Raw genomic sequence first — 24279 nt, 5'->3', positions numbered from 1 at the left:
GGACAGAGACTTCCTGAAGCCCCTTTCCAATCAGATTACTGTGAGGTAGCAGCATCCCATGGTCACTTGCTCTCCATAGTCACTGGCATCACCTGGATAAAGAGAGGCAGGCAGTTGCATGGCTTTCATGCTCTGCTTACCTACTTAGGTGTGGAATTTCCACCTACAGGCATCTTACTTCAGTTATAATATCTGATATTTTCTGTAATTTATTCAGCCTCCGTTCCATGAGCCTCTGTTCTCTGTCATTCCTATGTGATTTGTGCACTGTTAGTAGAGTCCTGAAAATTTCCCTTCCACCTACTTTCTAAGCTGTCCACAGTCTTTTTTAATCTTTATCCCACTTGATCTTATTCAACTTCAATTCCTCAAAAAAAAAAAAAAGAAAAGCCATGTTTAAGCTCTAAGAAGTGATCCGTGTATTTCACAAGTGTCAAAGTAGCTCACTAATTTCCATATGAGCAGCTGACTGTGCTATTGAAAACAAATTCTCCAGACACATTGCTAGGGCTTTAGGCATTCACAGTTGTTAGAACAAAGAAGAGAATCCCAGTCTGGAAGCCAAGCTGTAAACTTGGCACACAAACGACATTAAGGAGATGAGCTTTAAAAGCCATATGCCTCAAAACTCAATACTGCAAGCATGGACTGTAAGACCTGTAAGACTTTATGAAGTGTTGCATAGATTCTAGCTTTTAAAAAGGACACATGCAACATCACGTTCCAAAAATAGTTTTGCTCATCTAGAAATAAGATGATTTGTAAGTAGTCAGTAAATAGACAGTATTCAAATATTCCTATAAATGAAAAGGGTTAATTTTATCACTTTGAAAAAGGGTATAATTATACCCTTTGTTTTAAATTTTAAATATATTATGTACCTATATTTTTAATATATAGTACTTAACAACAGTGCTTGTATAAAGCTGGATTTTTTAGTAGGAACATAATTCTGAAAGAAAATTAGAGAAACATAGAAAATTACAGAAAAATAGGAAATATTTCAGTAGCAATTAGTGGCAATGCAGAATGCCTATGGGGTCCAGGAAAATGTGACAATAATGCTGATCAATATATTACTTCAATAAGAAGCTGAACCAGATACCTCTAACTAAAAGCCTTCACCAAGATGTTTTTGGTTTGGATCAGATTTGTTGTGTGAATTCCTTTTATCATATAGCTGTGTTGCCTGACCTGTACTTAGTGTAGGAATTCCAGCCTGCTGTGATTTTTGGTTTTGCTTTTGTCTTTGCTTATTTGTTCACTGAGTGGAAGAATGTACACTCACAGGAACTAATGAGATAATTTGTAAACCTGTCAGCAAAAGACATCAGAATTAATCTAGTGGTGGTCTGGTAAAAGAGGAGAAGATAATCTCACATGAAACTTCCACATTTGCTCTGCTTATTTCCTCCTTTATGCCTCTTTGCCTGTAGCACTATGCAGTGTGTAAACTCTGAAGCACGTGTGGTATTCCATCTCCAGCACTCCTATTCTTTGCATGAGTGTCTGCTTCAGAGCAGAGAGACTTTAGGAGACTTCTCAAGGATACAGCTGATCCAAAACCCACAGGGGCGATACGATTCTTAGCAACAATAGCATGTTTTTGAGAAAGCATTAAGTGGAAAAGTGGTACCCTATCACTAATGCTATATATATTTCTTTCTTTTTTTTTTAAGAGGAACTGAAGAAAGCAACCCTTTGTCCAACTTCAAATCTCCTAGTTTTATTCTTCAGCCTTTCTCTCACTGGCTTTATTGTTGCTGTATTTTTCCTACTGACATTCTCAGTAGAAGCATCTGGGAAGAAGACTGTACAAATGAGTGGAAGCAGAGGGGATATGAAAGACAAGAAAAATGGTTTTATAATAATCCATGAGGACAGTTTCCCACTGGGAAGAAAATCATTGGAGGGAAACTACTATATGAAATTGAGGTGACTGGGATGCTAGGATAGCTACTGTCTTATTTGTATTATGAGTTACCAGAAAATTAATGGCCTATTATGAGTAAGAGCAATCTACATCATTACTCTGTTAATTGGCACACCTTACTGGTATCTGCAGGGTTCCACACTGGATATTTGATGATTCATCAGTGGTGTGCACAACAACGGGCCTTCGGGATGGTAAGAGTTTTTTGCCTTGCACTGTTTGCAGGGCCCAGAGATGAGTGACCTTTGTTTCATCTTTTCTCGGGTCCTTCGTGTCTCGTGGTACAGCCATCATCTTTTCTAAAACAAAAAACAGAGAAAAATGAATATTTAGGAATCCTTACAGATGCTGTACAGATGGCTGGTTTAGAGACAGCTGTTAGAAGAGAGTTTAAGCCACAGTTCTATGCCATGTTGTCATTTTCTCAATTTCTTGAAGACCGACAAAATAATAAAGATGAAAAAGAAAAATATTAATCATTAGGATTTAAAGAGAATCTTCACAACTGGCTTACACGACAGAGAGGAGAAAGCCTTGTAAGGAATAGAGCAGGAGAAGCCCATGGCATCATACATGCATATTACGTATGGATTACATAAATCCATTGACAGTAAGACAAAACATGGCTTAAACTGAAGTACAGAAGAATCCTAGCAGACATGAGGAAGAATTAACAGAGCTAATTAAACAATGAGATGTACTGTTGGTTCAACAAACAGGATCTACGTCATCTGAGAGCTTCAATAACAAGTTAGACAGTGGTAAAGAATGACATACATCTGTGGTTGATCCTGTCTTTCTAGGCTTTGATGGAGTAGACGGTACCTTAAGGCATCTCCTGACATTTCATACTTCATAATATGTATCTTCAGCTTTGAGTACTGGAAGTATCTGAGCTCTTTTTAACAGAATGGACTCCTCTTGAACATTTCTGAGCTGATGAAAAATACCTTATGAACTTTTTCCCCGAGAAAAGTTATTTAATTAATGTTGCATTACTGCATATTGTTATTTTGCTTTATTTTAACCAACATTTTGGTTTTCAAGGGTTGGGTTCCTTCCACGTGAGGACTCATTTCCCAGTAAGTAGTAAAGCTTTTAGAAAACTTTCTGTGTAAAATTCTGACAGTAAAAAGCAACCTGATGTAGGAACGTGCGTGAACATTTACATCTGAGATGTCACTGATAAGAAAGATTTAGAGACCTTGGAAGTTATTTTTTTTGCCACAAAGACTTCAGCGAGGCCAGTGGCAATATAAGTTACTACCACATCATCCAGATGATTAAATGCCACTTAAATGTTTTAAAGACAAGGAATAGTTCTGCTGCTTTATCTATTCTGTTCATTATCCTTCTCCTTAGCTCGTAAAGCAATAGGATAACAATTTCATTTGTATGACAGTGATAACTGTCCAGCAGGAACAAGCCTGAGACCATCAATTCATTTCCCAAAAGCCATCCATTACTTAATCACAGCACGTTTAACACTGGGATTCAGCTGAGTCACATACATTAACCATGTTATGCTTTCCTAATTGGAGACTTTAGTAGATAGTGTTTACATTAAATGTACATGAAATTCTGGTAATGAGTTTCTGATTCTTCCTCATGTTTGATACTTATACAAACACTTTAAACGTGGGCAAATATTGCACAATGACATCTGTATGTCTGTAAATTCCACTTCAACACATTGTTCATGTTCTTTTCATGTAAATTTGAAAGCGCACTCTATGGCAGTTTGTAAGCAGAAAAAAATTAAGATAGGACTACTTCTATTCTCTGAACATAGATTTGTGAACAGAAAGTTATATCAACGTACTCACATTTATAGTGAAAGTCATTTGTGGGATTAATGAATCTTTGAACCAAGGAAAAGACATCACACAGGTGATTTGGATTATTACACTTTACAAATTAATAGAAAGGCTGATAGTCATAGTAATTAACTCAAAAGCAACTCACAGATTGAGCATACACTGTGGCAAAGCCCACTTCCAGATGATTCATAAATAGAAGAGAGCAAACTGATTAATCATTGTCCTGTGAAAAAAGTTTGCCAAACTCTCTTATTGTACTTCTTTTCAGCTCCATCATTCCCTTGCATCTCTATTCCCCTTTCTTCACAGCAAGGACCTCCGTTATCTCCAGTGCGTGGACCTGCAAGGAGGTGCTGTTGGCTGTAGCTTAAATGCAGCTCATCTATGATAAATCAGGAAGAGTAAAGCTAAAAAAAAGAAGCCTAAAGCTTGTGGTTATACTAACTTTGATGAGAACAGAGTATAGATGAATGGTGTGAAGGTCAGCAATTTCTGCAAAAGGAAAAGACAAAAACCATGAAAGACAGCACACCAGTATTGAGAAATCAGTCATACAGAGTGATCAAAGGGAATGAGAGGAAGCTGAGCATGAGACATATTTGTGACTCATTGCAATATAACCAATAGAATGTATTACAAATTAAAAAGTCATTATAGAAATTGACAATCATACAGTAAGAGAAGCATAAAAGGTCTCAAAAAGTCACATATGTAAAGCAGTTTATGTGAAACAACTAAAAAGATGTAGAAGAAAAGAATACTACAGTAAAATATCTGTTTTTTCAAGAAAGTACAACAGTCACATTAAAATCTTCTAAAGTGGAAAAGATGACGTTGCTAAAGAGTGAATCCTTCAAAGATGTATTCATGTACATGAACAGTCCCACTTTAACACATGGAAACACTTACGTGAGTAAAACTCTCAGCAAATGTTTTAGGAGAACTTTGTGTCTTCTAACTTCCCATTTTTTCTTACAACTATTCATTTACCTCCATCGGCATTAGCAGCAGTACTAATATTGGTTGATGTGCTGTAGTATCATTTACTCACAATTTCCATGTACTTCTATGGGTAGCAGAGGAGTTACTGAACTCAGGTAGTCCCTAAGTGAATGCCCAGATCTTCCAGGAAGATCTTCCAGGTTGTGGATGCCCCATCCCTGGAGGTGTTCAAGGCCAGGTTGGATGGGGCCCTGGGCAGCCTGGTCTAGTACTAAATTTGGAGGATGGTGGCCCTGCCTGTGGCATGAGGGCTGGAGCTTCATGATCCTTGAGGCCCCTTCCAACCCGGGCCATTCTATGATTCCATGATTCTGTGATTCCAAGCCATGGTAGCATAAGCTGCTTTTCAGGGACAACTAGAAGGCCAGCTGTCTGCTCAGTTCCATCATTCTTCCCACAAAAATTGCATACCCAAACTGACTGCTAGCAGACAGTCAGGCATCATATATTCACCATTCTTTCGCTACTGAAATAGAGGTTCAGTGTGATCCCTGTTGAGCAGACAGCCAGGTGAGCTTTCTGACTGCCTCTCACCACTCACACCATGAAGCAGAGTTATGCAAAGAAAATACTGCTGCCAACATCCAAAATACACCTGCAATTTGGGGCATCATCACATCCACTCTTACAGACAACACCACCCAACTCCTTTTCACCTTTTCCCAGCAGATTCTCTTAGTACTTATGCCCCAGTGTTTCCCTTGTGGAGGATTCTGACCCCACTAGTCTTGACAGAGAGTGGAAAAAACGTGATGAAGCAAGCATACTCACAGCGTTTGGTAGAAATTCATGGTGCTTTAGTCTGTAGGGGTAAAAATCAATGATGTTTTTTCACTTAGCAGAGGCATCTCACACATGATATATAGAAATTTTTGGCTCCGTGTATGTGATCTGAACACTAAACTCTTCATTTCTTTCTCCTTTTCTCCACTGCGTTACATTTAATTTTTCCTTAACTGAGCAACATTGTGCAGTTGCAGTCATTACAACTGATCTCAGTCTGGATTTACCTTTGGAGGTCAATATTAATTATTCTGCTATACATCCCCCATTTCAGAACTGCAAGCAGCTTTCATGTCTTCTCTATTTTTTTTCAGTTACTCCAGAAAAAGGTATTAACTCACCCTACAAGTCTTGCCATGGGGCTGTTCTGCCATTCATACAAAGAAAACTGTCTTTCTTCTCTGCAGAGTACAGTGAATTTTTCATCTTCTCACCTAACAATTATATCTTTTAAAGAAAAAAAGTAAATACAGCATTAGTGAGGATTCAGTAACAGTAGGTCAGCTATAAATACTCGTAAATGGGAAACATATAGTGAACATCTTTGGAATTACAACATTACAGCATTCTGATTTTAGGAAAGTTACAATTAAGCTCCACTTCCATACAACCAGCTCTATATTACAAACTCAACAAAAACGTATGGTGGAGCAGAAGTCCTACTCAGTGCACCTCGTGCCTTTTACCCAGTTATTCAGATACAGCACTGTCACAGTTCTGGCCTGGTTTGACCTGGTTCCTTGACTAAATGGCACAGGGGGACCCTGTGATGGGTCTAAAAACAAAACAGCAGCAACGAGCTAAGGGAGAAAATTAACTCACTAAGTATTAGAGCACAGTGTGAGAGAATGCAATAGAACACAATACAATTGGAATTGTAGCTAATACATTAAATAAACAAGAGATTGTCCAAAACCAAAGGCCTTACTCTAATGTTGAAGGTGAGACAGCTACGGAGCATACACTGCAGAGCCAAGCAGAAAAAGAAGTCTCATGACTCCCAGTTTTCTCTTTCCCTTTAAGCAGAAAATGGAAATGGAACAGTGAAGTATTCTGGGAGATACAGTTCATTCTTTCTCTTCTGTGAAATGTACCAGGAACTATCAACAGTCCATGGAACTGAAGCCTTAACTCTTTAACTCCCCGTGCATTACCTGATGCTATGATGTGGAATACCAATAGCAGAAATCTTGAAACCACAACAAGTATGCCAGGGGACAACATCAGGGCCAACATTGTCTATCTTCATTAATGACCTGAACGTCTGGACAAAGTGCACTCTCATCAAGTTTGCAGATGGTACAACATTGCTGCTGAGGCACTAGTTGAGTGTGCTGCCATTCAAAGGGAGCTGGATTGGCTGCAGTATTAGGCTGAAAAGAATCATGTGATATTCAACAAGAAGAAATGCAAAGTCCTGTGTCTGTCAAGGAATGACTCCCCAGTACTTAACGACAGGATGAGGAGAAGCACTACAGAGAGGAATCTGGGTTCTGCAGGACAAAAAGCTGACCACAAGCCAACACTGTGCCTTCACAGCAGAGGAAGTCAACGACCTCCAGAGTCACGTTAGGCAAGGCATTGACAGCAGGTCAGCAGAGGAATTCCCTCTCCTGTACTCAGTCCTGGTGTGATACATCTGGAGCTCTGGGCTTACTGGTATGAGACAGGAAGCTACTGCAGCAGGTGCAGTGAAGGGGCACAAAAATAACAAAGGAAGAGGATAATGTGACATGAAGAGAAGCTGAAAGAACTGAGACTGTTCAGCCTGGAAAAGAAGAGGCGTAGGGGGATCTTGTTGATGATACAAATTCTTGATAGGAAGGAATGAAGAAGAGGGAGCCAGATTCTGCCCAGTGATGAACACAAAGTGAACACCTGTGAAAGTCTCTATAAATAGGAAAAACAAAACAAAACAACAACAATTTTACTCCAGGAGAAGTCAAACACTGGAACAGATTGCCCAGAGAGGTGATGGAATTTCTGGAGATGCTCAAGCCCCATTGGACACGTCTGCGAGCAACACCCTGCCTGAGCAAGCAGTGGACTAGAACATCTCCAAAGGTGCCCTTCCAGAATCTGTGATTCCAATTGAAATTCTCTGAAATTACTCTTCTTGTACCTTGGGTGCTCCCAGATGAAATCATTGGGAATCACACAACTTCTTTCCCTAATCGGATATAAGAATCTAACACCTAGAGAGCTGTATTTTTCAAGACTGTTGTGTTGTAAGCATTTACATGGCTTCATTTTTCATGTGAAGCTATATTCATTCAATCTGGAGTTTACTTTAAGAAGTTTAGACCACACTTCAGAACTTCATCACATCAGTGGTTCCACCCTCACTCTAAAGGTAATGCTGCTTTTCCTGAATACTCTCTGATTTGGCCCTGAGAGCTCACAAGCTACACCTGCTCACTAACTGAAAATACAGCAGCAAAAATTATTTCCTGATTTGTTCGCTTGCATCAGCCCAAGACATTTCCAAAGCAAACCCTCCAGGTGGGCTGAGAGGGTATGGTCTATCTCCTCTGGTTCCTGACTATTGAGTCCCACCACGTCAGAAAGTACAGCACGTCAAAAAGTCTGTGCAGTGCTCAAAAGTGAGATGGGGAGAAGCTAGGTTGGCACGATGAGATATTCTGCACAGCCCTTACTAAGCTGATGCCCAGATAAATCCCTGCTGTCTAGTGTAAACTCCTTTACCTTTTACCTCCAGTTACCTCACCTAATGATCCTCTAGTAAGATGAGGTATATCCATTATGCCCTATCCCCCTTTCTTCAGGTGCCCTCTGTGCTCTGTCTGAAGTCAACTCGGGCTCTGCAGGTGGCAGTATGTCCTACCTGTTGCTAAGTCCACACGATCTCCTTTCCCTACCATGACATTGCTACCCAAAGCTTGCACAGTTTTAGAAGAAAAACAAAAGGACAAAAATGTTCTCCAGAAAATAAGTCCACTTCTGTTAGCCTGGGCTCATGTAAAGGCCAGTCACTGAAGGAAGTTGTCGTAGTTTGGCCAGGTTTGGTGATAGGGAGCTAAGGCATCTATGGACTGGGAAGACAAAAGGGTGGGGGAAGAGGCAAGAAAACCAGCAGCAGTGAACTAAGGGAAAAACTTCATTTAAAAAATACAGTGGCGGAATGTGAGATAATAGAATACGATGGGATCTGGAGTTAATAACTCAAATAAAACAGGAAAGAGTTTACAAAACTGCATTCCTTACTCTAATGCTATAGGAGAGACAGCCAGGAGCACAGAGAGCAAAGAGAGGCAGTCTTGAGACTCCGCCAGTTTTATCTTTTTGTTCGAATGGAAATGGAACAATGAAGTCTTCTGGGAGTTGTAGCTCACTCTTTTCTTCTGAGACCAGGAAACCAGAAATGCTGACAAGCCACTGAACTGCAGTACTAACCCTTTAACTCCCAGTACAGTGTGATGTTATGATGTGGAATACTGACCAAAAATCATAAGACCACAACAAGAGAGGATCTCTTGGAGCTAGGCTGCTTCCTGGGAAGGAGTGCTGTGTAGCCATAGAGCCCCTTCACCAGCTGGGGGAGCACAATTTTTCTTGCTATGATTACTGGTCTACCTGTGAATGCTTTGCCTGGTATCTCCAAGAATCTGTCAGAAACAATTTTGCTTCTTTGTGAGCAGGGCATCTACATTACCTTTATGTTGTGTGTTCAGACAGTGCTAGCCTGCAGCCATGTGCAAAGCCCTACGAAATCATTAGGGAAAAACTTGTGCCAAGACATCTGAAGGCACTTCTCCAGAAAATACAGGTGGGCAAAACACTGTGCACCTTCTCTCTGCCTTTGATCTCTTACTCTGATTCCCTGAGAAGAAAAGTGCAGAGGCTGAAAGGGAACCACAGGGCACTTCGACAGCCCGTCCACCAGTAGGGATGCATGCGGGACCGTGGCTATGCAACATGCCCACAGAGCCACTTGTCTTCAGCTCTGACAGCTACCTGCAAGTCTTTGACTTCAGTGACTCTGAATAGGGTGCTCACTCTTAACTACTGATACACTACAAAACATTTCAGATAGTTACATGTAGTACTGTTGGAGCAAAGGTTTACTCTAGCTTGAATACATGGAAAACAGAATTTGCTTCTAAGGCCTCCAAGGGCAGACATAATGGCTGCAATAAAATAAATCAGTGATCTACATTTGCTGCTGTTCTCCATCCCAAACATTTCACTGTCGGAGGATAATCAGCTGAGACTACAGATGAGCCTTTAAGAAATTAGCTTAGGAGTTACTGTGCTGTGATCAAGTTACAAAACAACAAGAGGCTCTAATACTTGGATTCAGAGTGCATGAAATTGCTATTCAATGTGAAGAATGATCATTTAATAAACCAAACTACTTGCCTTTCATCTGTCTTCACCACTTTCACCACAAGACTCACAGAAATGTCATTAGAAATTGACAGGCATCTCAGTTCATACACAGCCTCCTTCTGTAAGATAACAAATACTTAACTGCCATCCAGGGAGTAGGAATATATTTAAGTTTCCCCCACAGCCTTATAGAGTTTGCATCCAGGTCACCTACGTTCCTATAGAGCATGCAAAGCACAAGGAACAGATGTAAAAGTATACACACACACTCAATTCACACCTCTCTACTTCTGTTCATTTTTTTCTCACGTGAACAAATGAAGAACCCATCTGGAGATCAAGGGGAAAACAAACAAAAACTGCACATAAATAGAAGGCATTCCTGGAGCCTGTATGGATTGTAAGCCTCTGTAGCTACTTCTACTATAAACAGTAATTGAATAAATTGTTGATGTGGTTTTCAGACTAAGAATTAGAGCCACATTTAACTCTCTTTCAGGCAAAGTCCCTGATCACGAGGCTTTCAGCTTTGCTCTTGTTGATGTTTCCTCACTGGGGAGCAGGAGGCAACTCTATGCTGAGCAGTTCATCAGCAGGATCTGTCTGGGATGGAAGACCCTTTCCCAGTCCTGGGCCTGTTTGTAGCTGAATCCTATTTCTCCTCTCCAAAGTCTCAAGACAATACTGAATCCTGTGTTCCTGCATTGCCCTATACTGGTCAAGTGCTCTCATCACCTTATCCAACAGCATGGCATTACAAGTGCACAGAACTGTGCTGCAGTTCAGCACATACAGGACTGCTGAACGTGACAGGCAGCTTCAGAGACACCCAGACCCGTCTGTGCCAGCAGCAGGAAACAAGGAGCACCCCAGAGCACCTCAACTTTCATCAGTGCCTGCATGTGGGGAACTGAGCCAAGTTCCTAGCTCCATGTGCACACCGACATGAGGACACCTATGTTCAGGAAAGCAATTAACTGGAAACTGAATCTCACTCTTCCTCTGAAATGTTGCAGTCTTCTTCACAACATTTTTAGATGACTGTATAAGAACAGAAAAAAATCCGTAAAGACATGATTTAATTAAAATTTGTCACCTTCGCTTGATCTTAAAGAGCACTTTCTCTATTAACAAATTTGATACATGAAGAAGGAAAGACAATTCAATCTCTACAGTCTCCACTAGATCTTTTTTTCTCTCTCTCCATCAAAATATTTCTAATCCCTTTCTACACCCTTGGTATTCATCCAAAAGCTAGTATTAAAATCCACCCCATCTTCATTCTTATTTTCATCTTTATAGATCAAAAGTATCTAAGATAATCTGTGATCCTGAGCAGATCCCAAGCAGCACCCAAATACAATGTGAGGTAGAATAGAAAAAAAAGGATATGTAATAACTATTTCTCCTGCTATCACAGAATCACCGAGGTTGGAAAAGACCTGCAAGATCATCACCAGTATTTCTCACTAAACCACGTCCCTCAACACAACATCTGAACGTTCCTTGAATGCCTCCTGGGTCGGTGACTCCACCACCTCCCCGGGCAGCCCATTCCAGTGCCTGCCCACTCTTTCAGAGAAGTACTATTTCCTAATGTCCAACCTGAAGCTCCCCTGGTGCAACTCGAGGCCATTTCCTCCAGTCGTATCACTAGTTACATGGGAGAAGAGGCCGAGACCAGCTGGCTACAACTTCCCTTCAGGTAGGTAGAGAGAGCTATAACCTCTCTCCTGAGCTTCCTCTCCAGCAGATTGAACAATGCCAGCTCCCTCAGCCAAGTTGGTAACAGCCTACACCACTCTGTTAAAGAGAGGAGCTGCATAATATTGTGGCAGATTAAAATTACTCAAGTACCCCAATAGGCAGGAAGGTAAATATTAAAACTAAAGTCCAGTTGCATCAAAAGAACCAAACACATAATTTCCAATCATGCAAATTTTAATTTCATTATTAGGGAGTCCCAAACTTCATGGAAACCAGGAGGATTCACCTCTCAAATAGATTTTACTGAAGGTGTTTTATCATAGAGTTCTGCACTGAGCTCTCAGGTTTCCTATAAAGCTACAAGGAAATCTGCCCCTCCAGCAAGTCTGTTACCTTGAACACATCCCATGTCACAGTGCATTTGGGAAGAGTGACAACTGCTAACTCTCCTTGTACACTTGTGTGTGCATTTACCCCAGAGGTCTCCCTGTAAGCAGTAAGCAAAGGCTGTCATTGCTCCAGATGTGTGATAATACGAGATCAATGTCTGAAGCAGCCTGTCTGACAGTGAATCTCTGCTTTGAGGAAGATGAGGAAGAAGGTTAGATATCACATGGACTTCTTCATTATTCATATCTGTCACTTCTATCTCAAGCTGTGAGTAACTGTCTTATTTTGTAGGTTTTCTTCACAGCTGCAAAAATCAAGTCTTTTGCTTCTGCCTTGCTACACATTCCACTGCAGCCACAGATAAGGTGCAAGATGGGCACCTTATCAGATGTTCCCCCAGACAACAGAGGAGATGCAGCCAGCACAGCTGCTGCTGCCACATGGCATTTCTTATCCCCCTGACATTTCAAAACCACAGGAACAGCTTCAGCTGTCAGTGAAGTGCTTTCTGAGAAGGCATACTGCTTTGGAAAGAGTAAAGCCATACTGCCACATTATGCAGTACAGGAGATGAACCAAAGATACGCATACCCTACAATTCACACCAAGATTTACTTACATACTAAATAGAGATAGAGAGAGTTTTTTAGATGGCTTTCTTAAAGTGACTTCCAGCTCGAGGCAAGGCAAAAATAAGAGATACATAAAATGAATACATAATAAGCAGTTAAGTTAAAAAAAGAAAAAAGAACAGGGCTCAGATAAGGTCAATTTGCAATAGCTTAATAGGTTTGGGATGAAAGATGGGATTTGTGACTGTGATCAATCTGTAATACTTAGAGTTAAGGTCTACATGAAAATCTTTCATAATGGAAAGACTCACTGGTATGCCCCTACCTTTGTCAGCTGCTCACTTCTTAACTGTATATTGATGATCTTAAAGGCAACTGCCATAGTCTATTTCAGGCTATGAGTAAATACATGGAGAATACTCAGTTCTGCAGTGCTGGCTGTCTTGTTATCTTTTTGGCAAAAATGCCGGTGGCTGAATGGTGCCTTTAGAAAGACCTGACATTTCCCAAGCGAGCCTGGAAAGGAACACGTTCTATCTTCTTTTCCCTACAAAGTTCCTTCTTAGCCCAGATTTTTGATTCAACAGAAGGGGAATGCAAGCTCATCAAATATGCCTGCAGCATGTGGTTACAGCTCTCCTGAGCTCTAAAACATTACATCTTTTTCTGCGAAAGGTACATTTGGCATGCAGGTTTGCCCAGGGAATATCAGCTTCTATGTTTTCCTTCATCATTCTATTCCATTTAGTCAGAGCTGCAGCCAAACAGAGAATGCCATGACCATTGCTACAAACATCTCAAATGATCTCTAAGAAGTCAGAAAGAAGATCTGAACTTTGAGACTAACGATGACTGATGATGGTTACTGCCTGAGTCTGTAGCCCCATCATCTGGAAACAGGGATGAAGTGAGAACATACATGCACACACAGCTCCAGAAATTAGATTTCCTGCACCATAAATTGACCACTTTCAATGGTCATTTCTTTCTAATAACTTGTAACTTTCCATCCTGCAACAAAACATCATCCTTCAACCCAGTAGAGATCTGTATTGTTTCCTTTATGTTTTGAAAGTTACAGTTTTTATGAGATAAGAAGAGGCCAAGGGGAGAAGTTGGACATACTGCTCATTTTCTGCTGAGCCATACCTGTAACAGACTCTGTGGGATCCTCTTACTTTCCACAGCATGTCATTTTTAATTGCCATATCATAAAATAGTTTTTAATGCATTGAACATTAAGGGATTCAAATCTCTTTAATGCTCCTGGATGGTAACCTCTCAAGGTTCATAATGAGGCCAGCTCCATATAATAAATAGAATATGGGCAAAAAAGCAATAACGGAAATTAATGACAAGTACTGTAGAGAATATGTGAAACACTTGAAATCAGATCTCTAGGAGTTTTGCATTTCCAATAATAAACCAAAGCAGTAAGTGAGGGAGGAAGGAAGGAGGGAAGGAATATTTCTGTTCTTTCCGGGGTAAAGTCATTTATTACTCTCCAAGCAAAAGGTTTTATACAATTTAATACAGGTCAATACTGTCAAGATGGGTGAAATCAAACCTATACAAGGAAGAACCCACAACAGCAATCAGATGTGCATAGGCTGGGGTAAAGCAATATGAAAACCATGGTATCACTGTACTCAATAGAAGGTTAATCTTGAAGATATGAAAGTGCTGTCAGCAGAGGTATATGCAATGTTTCAAAAACAGTAATGTATACAACGCAATATGAGCCAGTCTGGGGAACTTAACAGCTGTCTTATCCTGACTAACTAAGCAATTTACAGAAATCTGTGATTATTTAAGAAATGTGGATAGCAATACCTATACTAGCAGGAGCGAATGGGATCATTTTAGCTAACTTGAAGATTTTCCTATCAAATTATCTCCAAAGAATGAAGAGAAATCAAATTTATGTAACTGAGTTTGTTCAGCATATAGGTATTTGAAACCAATTAAGGTTATTTAGATTCTCTGTGTCATTAATGAGCAGCTTCAGATAAGGAAAAGCTCTCTCAACGCACCATTAACAAGCTCAGCAACACTTGTGAAATGAGCTGCAGCTTGGGCACACATCAGTGCATCAGGTCATACAGGAGGAAATTCCTTTTCACAAAACCAGTCAGAAAGCTCCCCATCTGTCTTTTCCAAAGGTATTTTTAGTATCTGAGACAAAGACTTGTTACAAAAGCCTATTAGAATCCTAACAGTTGATAATTGTGGGGTTATTTTATTTTATTAAGGTTATTCTTTTTTGCTAGTTTCAGTGTCTGAACTAAATGATCTTCATTAGTTTGCAAATATTAGGTCTTGTACCTAAGTGCATGTATTTGTAAGTATCCCAGTAGATATCTATGATACATGAGCACTGACAAGTTCCCATGAACGATAGTGCTTGGAATACCAAATTCATTCTTGCTTACATAAAGGATTTTTTCTAATTCTATTTGAATTATTCTAAATAATACACAATCTTTTCTGCTTGTTATATGGGTACAAAAGCACGTCACTTGTAACCACTATGCTATTTTGCAATAGCATCTACGTCATCTCTGAAGTTTTGAAAACTTCAGATTCAAAAAGAAGCTTCATCTCTTCTCACATTACTTACATGCCAACCGTAACTGTTAAGTTGTTCTGAGTATCCCATAGCCAAAGAAAATGCAAATTTTGCATATTTTTCCTTTTCATACATTCTTCCTCAATTCTGAAAGGCATTTTCCATAGAATAACAGAGACTTCTGTGTTCAAGCAAGTCCATCTGTTAGAAGTTAGATAATTTAACAGATTCATCTTCTCAGGCTAAGTTTATACTCAGCAGCTTTCCAGGAGGAGTGCCCAAGTGATCATGACGGCCAAGTTCAAGGCTGGGCAAGCTGTGGTCAAGGTCTCTATCTACTGCAGTTTAACAGTCACATCAAGGCTGAATCAGTCCTTCATCCAGTGAATCAATACATTAAAGCTAGACTCAAACTACAGCAAATCTCAAACGCACAAATGCAGACTTCTGCTCTGACCTGCACAACATCTGAATGAATGCCATAGGGTAAGCGGGTTAGATACAAGTCCTACAAAACTCAAAAAATGAAAGACAACAGTCACAAATCACAGCAAATGAAGGGGATTTTAAAGTTAGCCTTCTTGCTGTTTGTTGTAGCATGTTTACTTAGCACTCTGAGCATGTCTCCAGTTTACAGATGAAAAACATTGTTTTTACTCATAATGAATAGGCATACAAGAATTCTGAGAACCTTGATCTTGCCACAGTAAACTCAAGAGACTGGAAACTCTTAAAAAGCACAGTTGGGAAAGTTTTAACAATTCCATCAACAGCAAGACTGTTCCTGACTGCCTGATCAGATTGAAGCAGGGTGGCAATAAATCTCATCAGCTCAGGATGAAGAGGAGGTAGTACTGTCTGGACACCAAAGGAAAAAGAGGACTACATGGAAAAGGTTGCACTTCAATAAATGCCTGGGGAAAAAAAAAAAAAAAAAGAGGAAACGACCAAATCTGAGAATAAGGCACAGAGAGGAGTGAATACAGCTGAGATTCATCCAAGCAACAAACTTACGAATGAATCGGTGACGCTGGGGAGATGAAGTCAGCTATGCCACCAGACATTAAGATAGAGATGGTAAACAATACAGAAAACAGAATCAAATGAAACTAGACCTTTGACTTCTAAGACGTCCCCACATAATCACTGCTAAGCTTTCTTTGAGCAAACCTAAAACCATGCCTGCTTTCTTGTTAACTTAGTAAGAGATTAAAGCTCATCATCCAGAATAAAGTTTCAAGCCAAACTGGATTACCAAGGTAAAATCAAGAATCTGTAAACAAGGGGAGGAACATCAGATGAAAAGCCAGAAATGTAGTTAAAAGGCAGGCAGTGCCCAGGGATTTGAGATAAAGGGCACAGACTTCACCAACAGATCCAGTAAATTGACACTGCACATGCTACTGCAGCTGAAGAGCACGGGAAGCCTCCTTAGCCATCCGATTACTATTAAATCTTGGTAGAGCAGATCCTAATAGAAAAGAAATTAGCTTAAGCCAATTACAAATGAAAATCCTTTCATTCATCTGTGTTTGCCATGCTGTACACTGATATTCTCTTCCAAATATTAATAATTTGACATTAAATTTGTCTGCAAGGCCCACAATATGACTTAATTGCATATTAAGACACAGATTTCCATTGCTCTGGCCCCACACCATCAGTTTGAGTCGTGAGCCAGTCATTCACAACCTTTAAACGTGCATCTGCATAATCTGGAGTGTGAGCCACAAAAGTGTCTTAAATGGAACCTGCCTTCCAGGAAGAGATGGCAGTTTGACTCAATAAGTCACGCTGCAACCCTCAGCAAAACAGAGCATACACAGCTCAGTGCTCAACTCCTTTCCTGACATTAAAGGCTACAAGTGAACATAACCGAACGGCTAGAACTGCCGTGGATCTCTGCTCTAGGCATCATTCTCACCTGTTGATTCAGTACTGCAATCAAGTTTTAAGTTTCCTTCACAAAAACTCCAGCTCCCATTTAGTACCAGTGATTATGCCACTTGGGTTATCCTGCCTTTGTCTAGAAGTACAGCAAAAAGCTGGCATGTTGGGAAATTATCCAAATGGGAGTACCCCTTCAAATAAGGGGTCTGCATAGTGTTGAGCATGGATCAGATGCTTCTTCGGTGCTGCATAACTTGGGGTTCTTAGCATCTAAAGGGACATCAGTTAGTTATTATTCTGTCCTTACAGCATTCAATCTAATAAACAGCAGGTCAAATGGTACCTTACAGACTCTGAGTGCCTTTCATCCCAGGATCCTAATGGACCAGTACTCCCCCAGCACCAAACAAATACACCAAGAGTACAGGACAGAGCAGTTAAATTGTTATCTTCCTCAAAGTACATAAGACACCACATCCCAGAAAGAACAGTACCGCATGGAAGGATTTGTGTGCCTCCTTAAAATAGAATTTCTGCTCTCTAGAATCAGCCATCCAAAAATTAGACATACTATCTTAAGTTAGTATTTACATTCCCTATATATTCAGCAAAGAGAGTGATTAAGGATAGCAATCCATACCCTTTCAAGACAGCCTCTGAGATGGGAAAGATTAAGCTTCCTCTGTAGATGCACTTAGAACGTCCATAGCAGCCAAATCTGATCTTCAGCCAGCTTAACTTCACACCTAACGGTTACAGGTTTGATGTCAAGTGAGATGATTTGTACCCCAGTTGGTACTGACAAGGAAGTCAGAATGGGCTGGAATCAAAGTATTTGAAGTGTACTAAGGACAAGATAAGTAGAGCCATCTATATTGCTACATAAAAACATGGGAATTTTAAGAAATACATACATCCATCTGGTACTGACGATCCATTATTTTGCTATGCCCTCAGTGCTCCACACAGTTCTGCTGGATTTTCTTCATCTTGTAATGAACAACCCACCTGTTGACTCAAGACCAGAGAAATGTATTGGCAAGGACTGGGAACCAAAAAAATCCATTTTTGACTAGCAACTATTTCTATAATATTTAAATATTTAATAAATAAAGAATTTAAAACATCCCTTTCTTGCTGTAACAGAGTGACTGAGTTACTGGCCCACCATTTTCTACTACCTGAGCATCTCCAAATACACTGCTATGCACACACAAGCATAAACAGAGATTATGTCAACCTCTTATTTAAATAAACTTGAATATAGGAACTCAAGAAAAACAATTTATGATTAATGTGGCATTGTAAGTATTTACAGACTCCTTCTCTAGCTTACTTTTAGAACAGAAATTCTTACTGATGTTTTCATGATGTCCATTCTTACTTCTTGACTTCCATTTTGCCTTCTTGCTCTCAAGAAAACAAACGATAAAAAAATACTATTAAGCGATTAGTTCTCTGCTTAGATGCCTCTGCTTGCAAGTTGTTCTACTGCAGGATTTCTCTTTACTCCACAATGCTACAGTTTGCCAGGTTTTCGTGTCTGCCCTAGATAATTCCCAACTGCAGTGAACACATGCTAGAAAACCTTAGTTATACTGTATAATCAATGAATACACAGACATTATAATTACGAAACACAAGAGAGTTTGGCTAAGCAGATTATTACATACACCAAAGAAAGAATAGATAGAGTGCTTACGCTTACCTGGGCTTGCTGCAAAACTCCAAAGAAGGGATCTCCAGAAAAAGATCCTTCCCCACTGGTAGTCAGCTCTTAAATGGCACTAGGAGAGGTGCAGCCAGGCTCCACTCCTTCCAGCAGCACAGCTGAATTGCCTTCACCTGTGCTCCCAGGGCTGACTCATTGCTCGCCTCAGGTGATCAATCAGAGGTTCAGGCCATTCTTCCCATACATACATACACCATAAAAATCAAACTACAGCTTCAGAAATACATGTAAGCACACTGCTTACACATCCTTGCTTCTCGGCCAGGATGCTGGGTTTTACCCAACCTGAGCTATTGCTCCCCTCTGTCCTTGTGAGGCCCCATCTGGAGTACTGCATCCCAGTACAGTAAGGATGTGGAGCTGCTGAAGCAGGTCCAGAGGTGGCCTTGGAGATGATGAGAGGGCTGGAGAACATTTCCTGTGAAGAAAGGCTGAGGGAGCTGGGCTTGTGTAGCTTGGAGAAGAGAAGGCTCTGGGCAGGCCTGATTGCAGCCTCCCAGTACTTGAAGGGAGCTTACAAGTTTTTACACAGTCTGCTAGTAATAGGACAAGGGGAAACGATTTTAAATTAAAAAGGGGGCAATTTAAGTTAGATGTTAGGAGGAAATGCTGTACCCAGAGGTTGGTGAGGCGCTGGCACAGCTGCCCAGAGAAGCTGTGGTGCCCCATCCCTGGAGGCGCTCGAGGCCAGGCTGGATGGGGCCCTGGGCAGCTGAGCTGGGGGGGGGCAGCCCTGCACATGGCAGGGGTTGGGGCTGGGGGGGCCTGTAAGGTCCTTTCCAATCTAAGCCATTATATGATTCTATGATCTTCCAAAGGTAAGTGAAGGTTGACATGTTTTTGCACCTTTTTAATCACTATAAATTAAACCATTTCACAATGTTAGATTAAAGATGATACTTACTACAATGGTTATGCAAGAAGTGCAGATAAGAGATCAGCCAGGGGCTTTTATCCCTCACCAACTCTTGATTAAGGCGAATGCCAGGAAGTCCATGGAAAGCAGTGACTTCATAAGATGACAGCCAAAAGCTAGACCCTCAAATAGGAAGGATCTGCATAATTCCTTCAAAAGACACAAGTCTAGCTGAAGTTTTGGCCCTGAAAGCATTGCCCCAGCAATCTTTGTATTCAGATCTGCAGCAGTGAATTATGGCATCAAGTTAATTAAAGGCGATAGAATGTAGTGTGTTATCATGTACAAGTAAAAAATCCCAGTTGTTATATTCTTCCAGACAAAGATTTTTCACATGCTTTGAACCATTAAAACAAGGACATCCAGGGGTTCTAAGGACAATAATAGCACACACTACTGAGGGATATTTAAGAAAGTGTATAGGTTATTAAAACTTGTTCAAAGCATGCAATTAAACTTGGTGCTATTTTCTTTTCTACTCAGAACTTAATATTCAGATGAAAAACTACCTACCAAATCAAATTATTACATTTCTAGTATTTCTAATGAAGAAACAACTTTCTTTCAAACAACCAACACAGAAGTCTGTTTTTATGTATTATCACTCTGAGTTACATTATCCAGTTAAAAATACCCCACGTGTAAGGGAATCTATTCCTTTGAACACAGAAAATAGGCAGTTATAACAATTCAAACAACAAAATGTTCCCTCATGTTACATAAGAAGACTTGAGAAACCAGCAGACCATCTGGCAAAAAAAAAAAAAAAAAAGTGTACTCTACTAACTGTGAACTTGTGGAGGCTTTTTTTCTTAGCATAAAACCAGCCAGCATTCCTTTACCCATTAACTATTTTGAACATGCACTGGAAATCAAGGGCTGGCACTGAAGATAAACATGTCATTTTTCTACAAGGGAGACATGACAAAGAAGTTGTTCTTACGTGGTAAATAATAGAAACTCACAGAAGAGTAGGATGAAATAATGCAGTTCTTCCAGTACTTGGCTGCATGGCTGAATACAGACATCAATCTGCCAATCTTCTTTCTAACTTCTGAAGAAAACACAATGGCTCAGCTGTGAAAAGTTTCCTGGACTATCAAGTAACTGGAAGGGAAAAAAAACAACAACAATGAAGACTGATAATGCTCTGTTTTACCTAACATAGTAATTATAACCTCATATGCTGTTTTATTCCCTCACAATTACTTGGCCCTGTGCAAATGGTTTCAATATATTGATATTACAGTGAAAAACAAGTAGATAAAACAAGGTTTTACCAACACACCTCTTTTAGAAGCCCTATTTATTAGTGTGCCATTTTCAAATTTAGTGATAACATATTTTAAGCTAGGAAGAGAGTCATTATCATGCTAATATCTATTAATCATTGTAATTATGAAAAAACAATTAGATACATGTTGCATCACCTGACTGAATATCCCTATGATGCATCTGTAGTTTACATCTGCTGACTTTCTGATTAGCAAAAATAAACCAAATCAAGTAAGACCTCTCATCTGTGGCTTGGTTTCCAAATTATATTCAACACCTAGCACGTACATCTTCTGTTACTGCTGGTCTGTATTTGTGCTGTCTATCTTCATGTCACATCACCAAAACCTTTTTTCCTTGAGCTTGTTTTTTTAAGTGTTAAAGATGATGCCTCAGTTAGATGGAGAGCCAGCTCCAGGCACAAGAGAGGTACCAGCAGAACCAGAGATACTAGGGTAGCAAAGTACAGGATCCAGACCTCTTTTATGCCAAACAACAGAAACTTTTGTAGAGCACTGAATTCAGGCCATGCAGCACGCACACAAATGCTGAACACCCGAGTCAAACACTTAGTTTTTAATGACAGTAAATCTTCATGTAGGTGTTCTTCAAGGTACTGTGACACTCGTTTCAAAACTGACTTGTTTCTACCTAATTCAACTCTGTGGCTATTTGTTATTCTGGTTGTCACACTGCTGCAGCACTCTAGTCACAGGCCATAACCTCAGTGACTAAGGACTGAACAAACAGGACACAAAGCTGCCAGGTGGCCTAGAGAAAATGAGTTTACCTCTAGTCACAGCTAAATAGAGTGGATTGCTGAATGTTTGGAAGAGAGCACCAAAGAGAGAAAACCAAGTTTTAATCTGCTTCACTGTCTCAGAATTTGGAACTGACTTTGTTTCCCGACAAAGTTATCCACAGACAGCGTGGATAGAGACAAAAAATTTATCCAAAACCCATAGGAAGTTAAAGGTGTTGTCCTGCTCCTACCCCACCCCCCCCAAAACAAAACTAAAAAAAAAAAAAAATTGGAGAATAATGAGAGAAGCTCAGAGAGGATACAGTCCCTGAGGAAGGGCAAGAATTCAGTAAGAAAAGCCTGGCTAAATGTGAGGCAGGTGTCTGATAATTTGAAAAAGATAAGCATACTGATGTGGATCTGAGATTCAGCTGCAGTCAAAGGCTTTAGTGAGAGAAATTCTAGAGAGATGTCAAGGATGGAGGATGGATTGTTGCCATGATGAAATCAGAGGAGAGTTCAGAATACCAATAAGTTTAGGAATGGAATGCCTGGAAAGAAGTTAGAAGAGTGGGGGGAAGAAAGGGTCACGGGTGGGTTTCCTTTGTGTAGGAAACAAAGAAACTGAGTGCAAGAAATGCATCCGAAGACACTAGAATAGATTACATGGAAACAAAATAGAGAAAAGCAAATGAGATGTTTGTATTAGTGACAGGAGGAAAGGAAGAGTAAGTGGCAAGAGACAGAAATCAAAGCCAAGAGAGTGTGTATAGTGTCTTTTATCATAGAATCCCTAGGGTTGGAACAGACCTTTAGAAGTCATCTAGTCCAACTCCTCTGCAATGAACAGGGACATTTACACCTACATCAGGTTCCCCAGGGTCTGATCCAGCACACTACCTTGAAAGTCACTAGGGACACAGCATCCACCGCATCTCTGGGCAATCTGTTCCACTGCCTTACCACCCTTACTGTAAAAAAACTTTTTCCTTATATCTAACCTAAATCCATCCTTTTTAAGCTTGAAACCGTTTCCCTAGTCCTATCACAACAGAGCCTGATAAAGAGTCTATCACCTTTGTTCCTGTAGCTCCCACTGAGATACTGAAATGCCACAATCACCTCAGAGCCTTCTCTTCTCCAGGCTGAGCAGCCCCAGCTCTTTCAGCCTGTCCTCATAGGAGAGGTGCTTCACCCCTTGGATAATTCTTATGGCCCTCCACTGAATACAATCCAAGGGGTCTACGTCTCTCCTGTACTGAGGACTCCGCATCTGGACACAGGACTCCAGGTAAGGTCTCACCAGCGCAAAGTAGAGAGGTGCAAGACCTCGCACTTGAATTTGCTGAGGCTCTCCGTGTCTTTCGCCGACACAACCCGCAGCTTCCATCTCCACAAGCCGCCCGGTCTGCCGGCGCCCAGCAGCACCCGGGGCTCCGCAGCTGCGGCGTCAGCCTTCCGCCGGGCGCGGCCGCGGCCACTCGGCGCCTCCGGAGCTGCGGCCGCCGGGCCGTCAACGGGAGCCGCGCACTCACCGCTCGCCCGGCGGCGCCGACGGCCGCCCTCGCCGCGCGGTCCCGCGTCCGAGCGGCTCGCGGCTTCTCCTCGTTAAAGCGGCCCGGGCGATCCTCGCGCCCCGCCGCCTCCGCTCCGCCCCCGAGGCTTTTTCCAGGCGAGCCCCGGCGACGTCCCCGCCGCGTCGGCCGCTCTCGCGAGAGCCGCCCGGCCGAGAGCCGCGCGGCCGCTCCGTCGCCTCGGGGAGCCGTGAGTGAGGGAAGCGGCCGGAACCGCGCCGCGCCTCGCGGGCCGTCGCTGCGCTTCTGGCGGGAACGGCTCCGAAGCGGCGAACCTCGGCGGTCGAGGCGTCCGCACTTCGCGGTGATGCCGGAGGACGTGCCGCAGTGTGGGAAGTCTCCACATAACGCTCTGGGACGGCGTCTCGGATAAAGCAGACGTTCTTCGCGGTTGCGGTGGCGGCCTCCTGCAAGATAATGATGAATGCCCATGATATCAGAGGTGACTGTTGGTGGTACGGCAGCAGAGGCTGAACCTTCCTACAAATACTCCATTACGTTTTGTTGTCGTGCCAGCAGATGGCAGCAGAGCTGCAGTTTCCATCGAAATCAACAGCAGGCATTACTTTTGGAGCGACCTACATCGGAGTGTCCAAGTATCCGTATGCACTTGTGTACAGCAATGAAAAAGTCATGGAAAAAGCCCCCTGCAAGGAATGCAGGGAGCATTGCCTTTGCCAACCACTGAACAAAAGACTGCAGTGTTTTTCTCAGTAATGTCCCAGACGTTTCCAATGGGAGAGAAGGAATCTGTGGGACTGACGGTGGGAAATTCAGCCTCTTTTTTCATCCCCAACAGAGCTGAAATCTGGGCGACCAAAATTACCATGAGGTATCTTGGCAATGTAGAAGCCAGTATCCTACACTAGGGTAACCCGTGAGTTCTGCCAAAACCCCAAAGCATTGACTGCAAAATGCTACAGTGGAGGAGTGGAAAAGTGGAGAAAATCTTGTTCCTGTGTCCTGGGAAACTCTAGCAGCTTTGTGCCATGGTGAGAGGCCCTTTCTCTAGTAAGATAAGGGC

The 24279-nt window shown here is 41.4% G+C and overlaps 2 protein-coding genes across 11 annotated transcripts in view; one reads left to right on the top strand and one right to left on the bottom strand.

Moving 5' to 3' along the window:
* The window catches only part of LOC149912251 (maestro heat-like repeat-containing protein family member 2B), a 36203-nt gene extending 18412 nt beyond the window's left edge, over window positions 1-17791 (top strand). The window contains exon 15 of the mRNA XM_090130730.1: window positions 17776-17791. Within this exon, the coding sequence (XP_089986856.1) occupies window positions 17776-17791 (16 nt within the window). The remainder of the gene's footprint in view (window positions 1-17775) is intronic.
* On the bottom strand, window positions 1693-23688 carry LOC116241708 (uncharacterized). 10 transcript variants are annotated; one of them, XR_016461862.1, is made up of 8 exons: window positions 22985-23688; window positions 20630-20771; window positions 19653-19814; window positions 18374-18428; window positions 17931-18031; window positions 5880-5985; window positions 3899-3976; window positions 1693-2232 (listed from the first exon to the last, which is right to left on the bottom strand). XR_016461862.1 is itself a non-coding variant. In XM_090131733.1 (3 exons), exons 1-3 carry the CDS (start codon window positions 23685-23687, stop codon window positions 20375-20377), a joined length of 831 nt encoding a protein of 276 aa, XP_089987859.1. In that variant the 5' UTR covers window position 23688; the 3' UTR covers window positions 19838-20374. The 10 variants fall into 10 exon arrangements, 1 of the variants encoding a protein (XP_089987859.1); XR_016461864.1 differs by having other exon boundaries at window positions 18353-18428; window positions 23217-23688; XR_016461866.1 differs by having other exon boundaries at window positions 17931-18024; window positions 18353-18428; window positions 23217-23688.
* Between the last annotated feature and the right edge of the window lie 591 nt (window positions 23689-24279).

Source organism: Phasianus colchicus, chromosome Z (genome assembly GCF_987193195.1).
Source record: "Phasianus colchicus chromosome Z, bPhaCol1.hap1.1, whole genome shotgun sequence".
In the NCBI taxonomy this organism is placed as follows: Eukaryota; Metazoa; Chordata; class Aves; order Galliformes; family Phasianidae; genus Phasianus; species Phasianus colchicus.
Note: the sequence above shows the minus strand (reverse complement) of the source record. Positions and strands in the feature narration are given on the sequence as shown.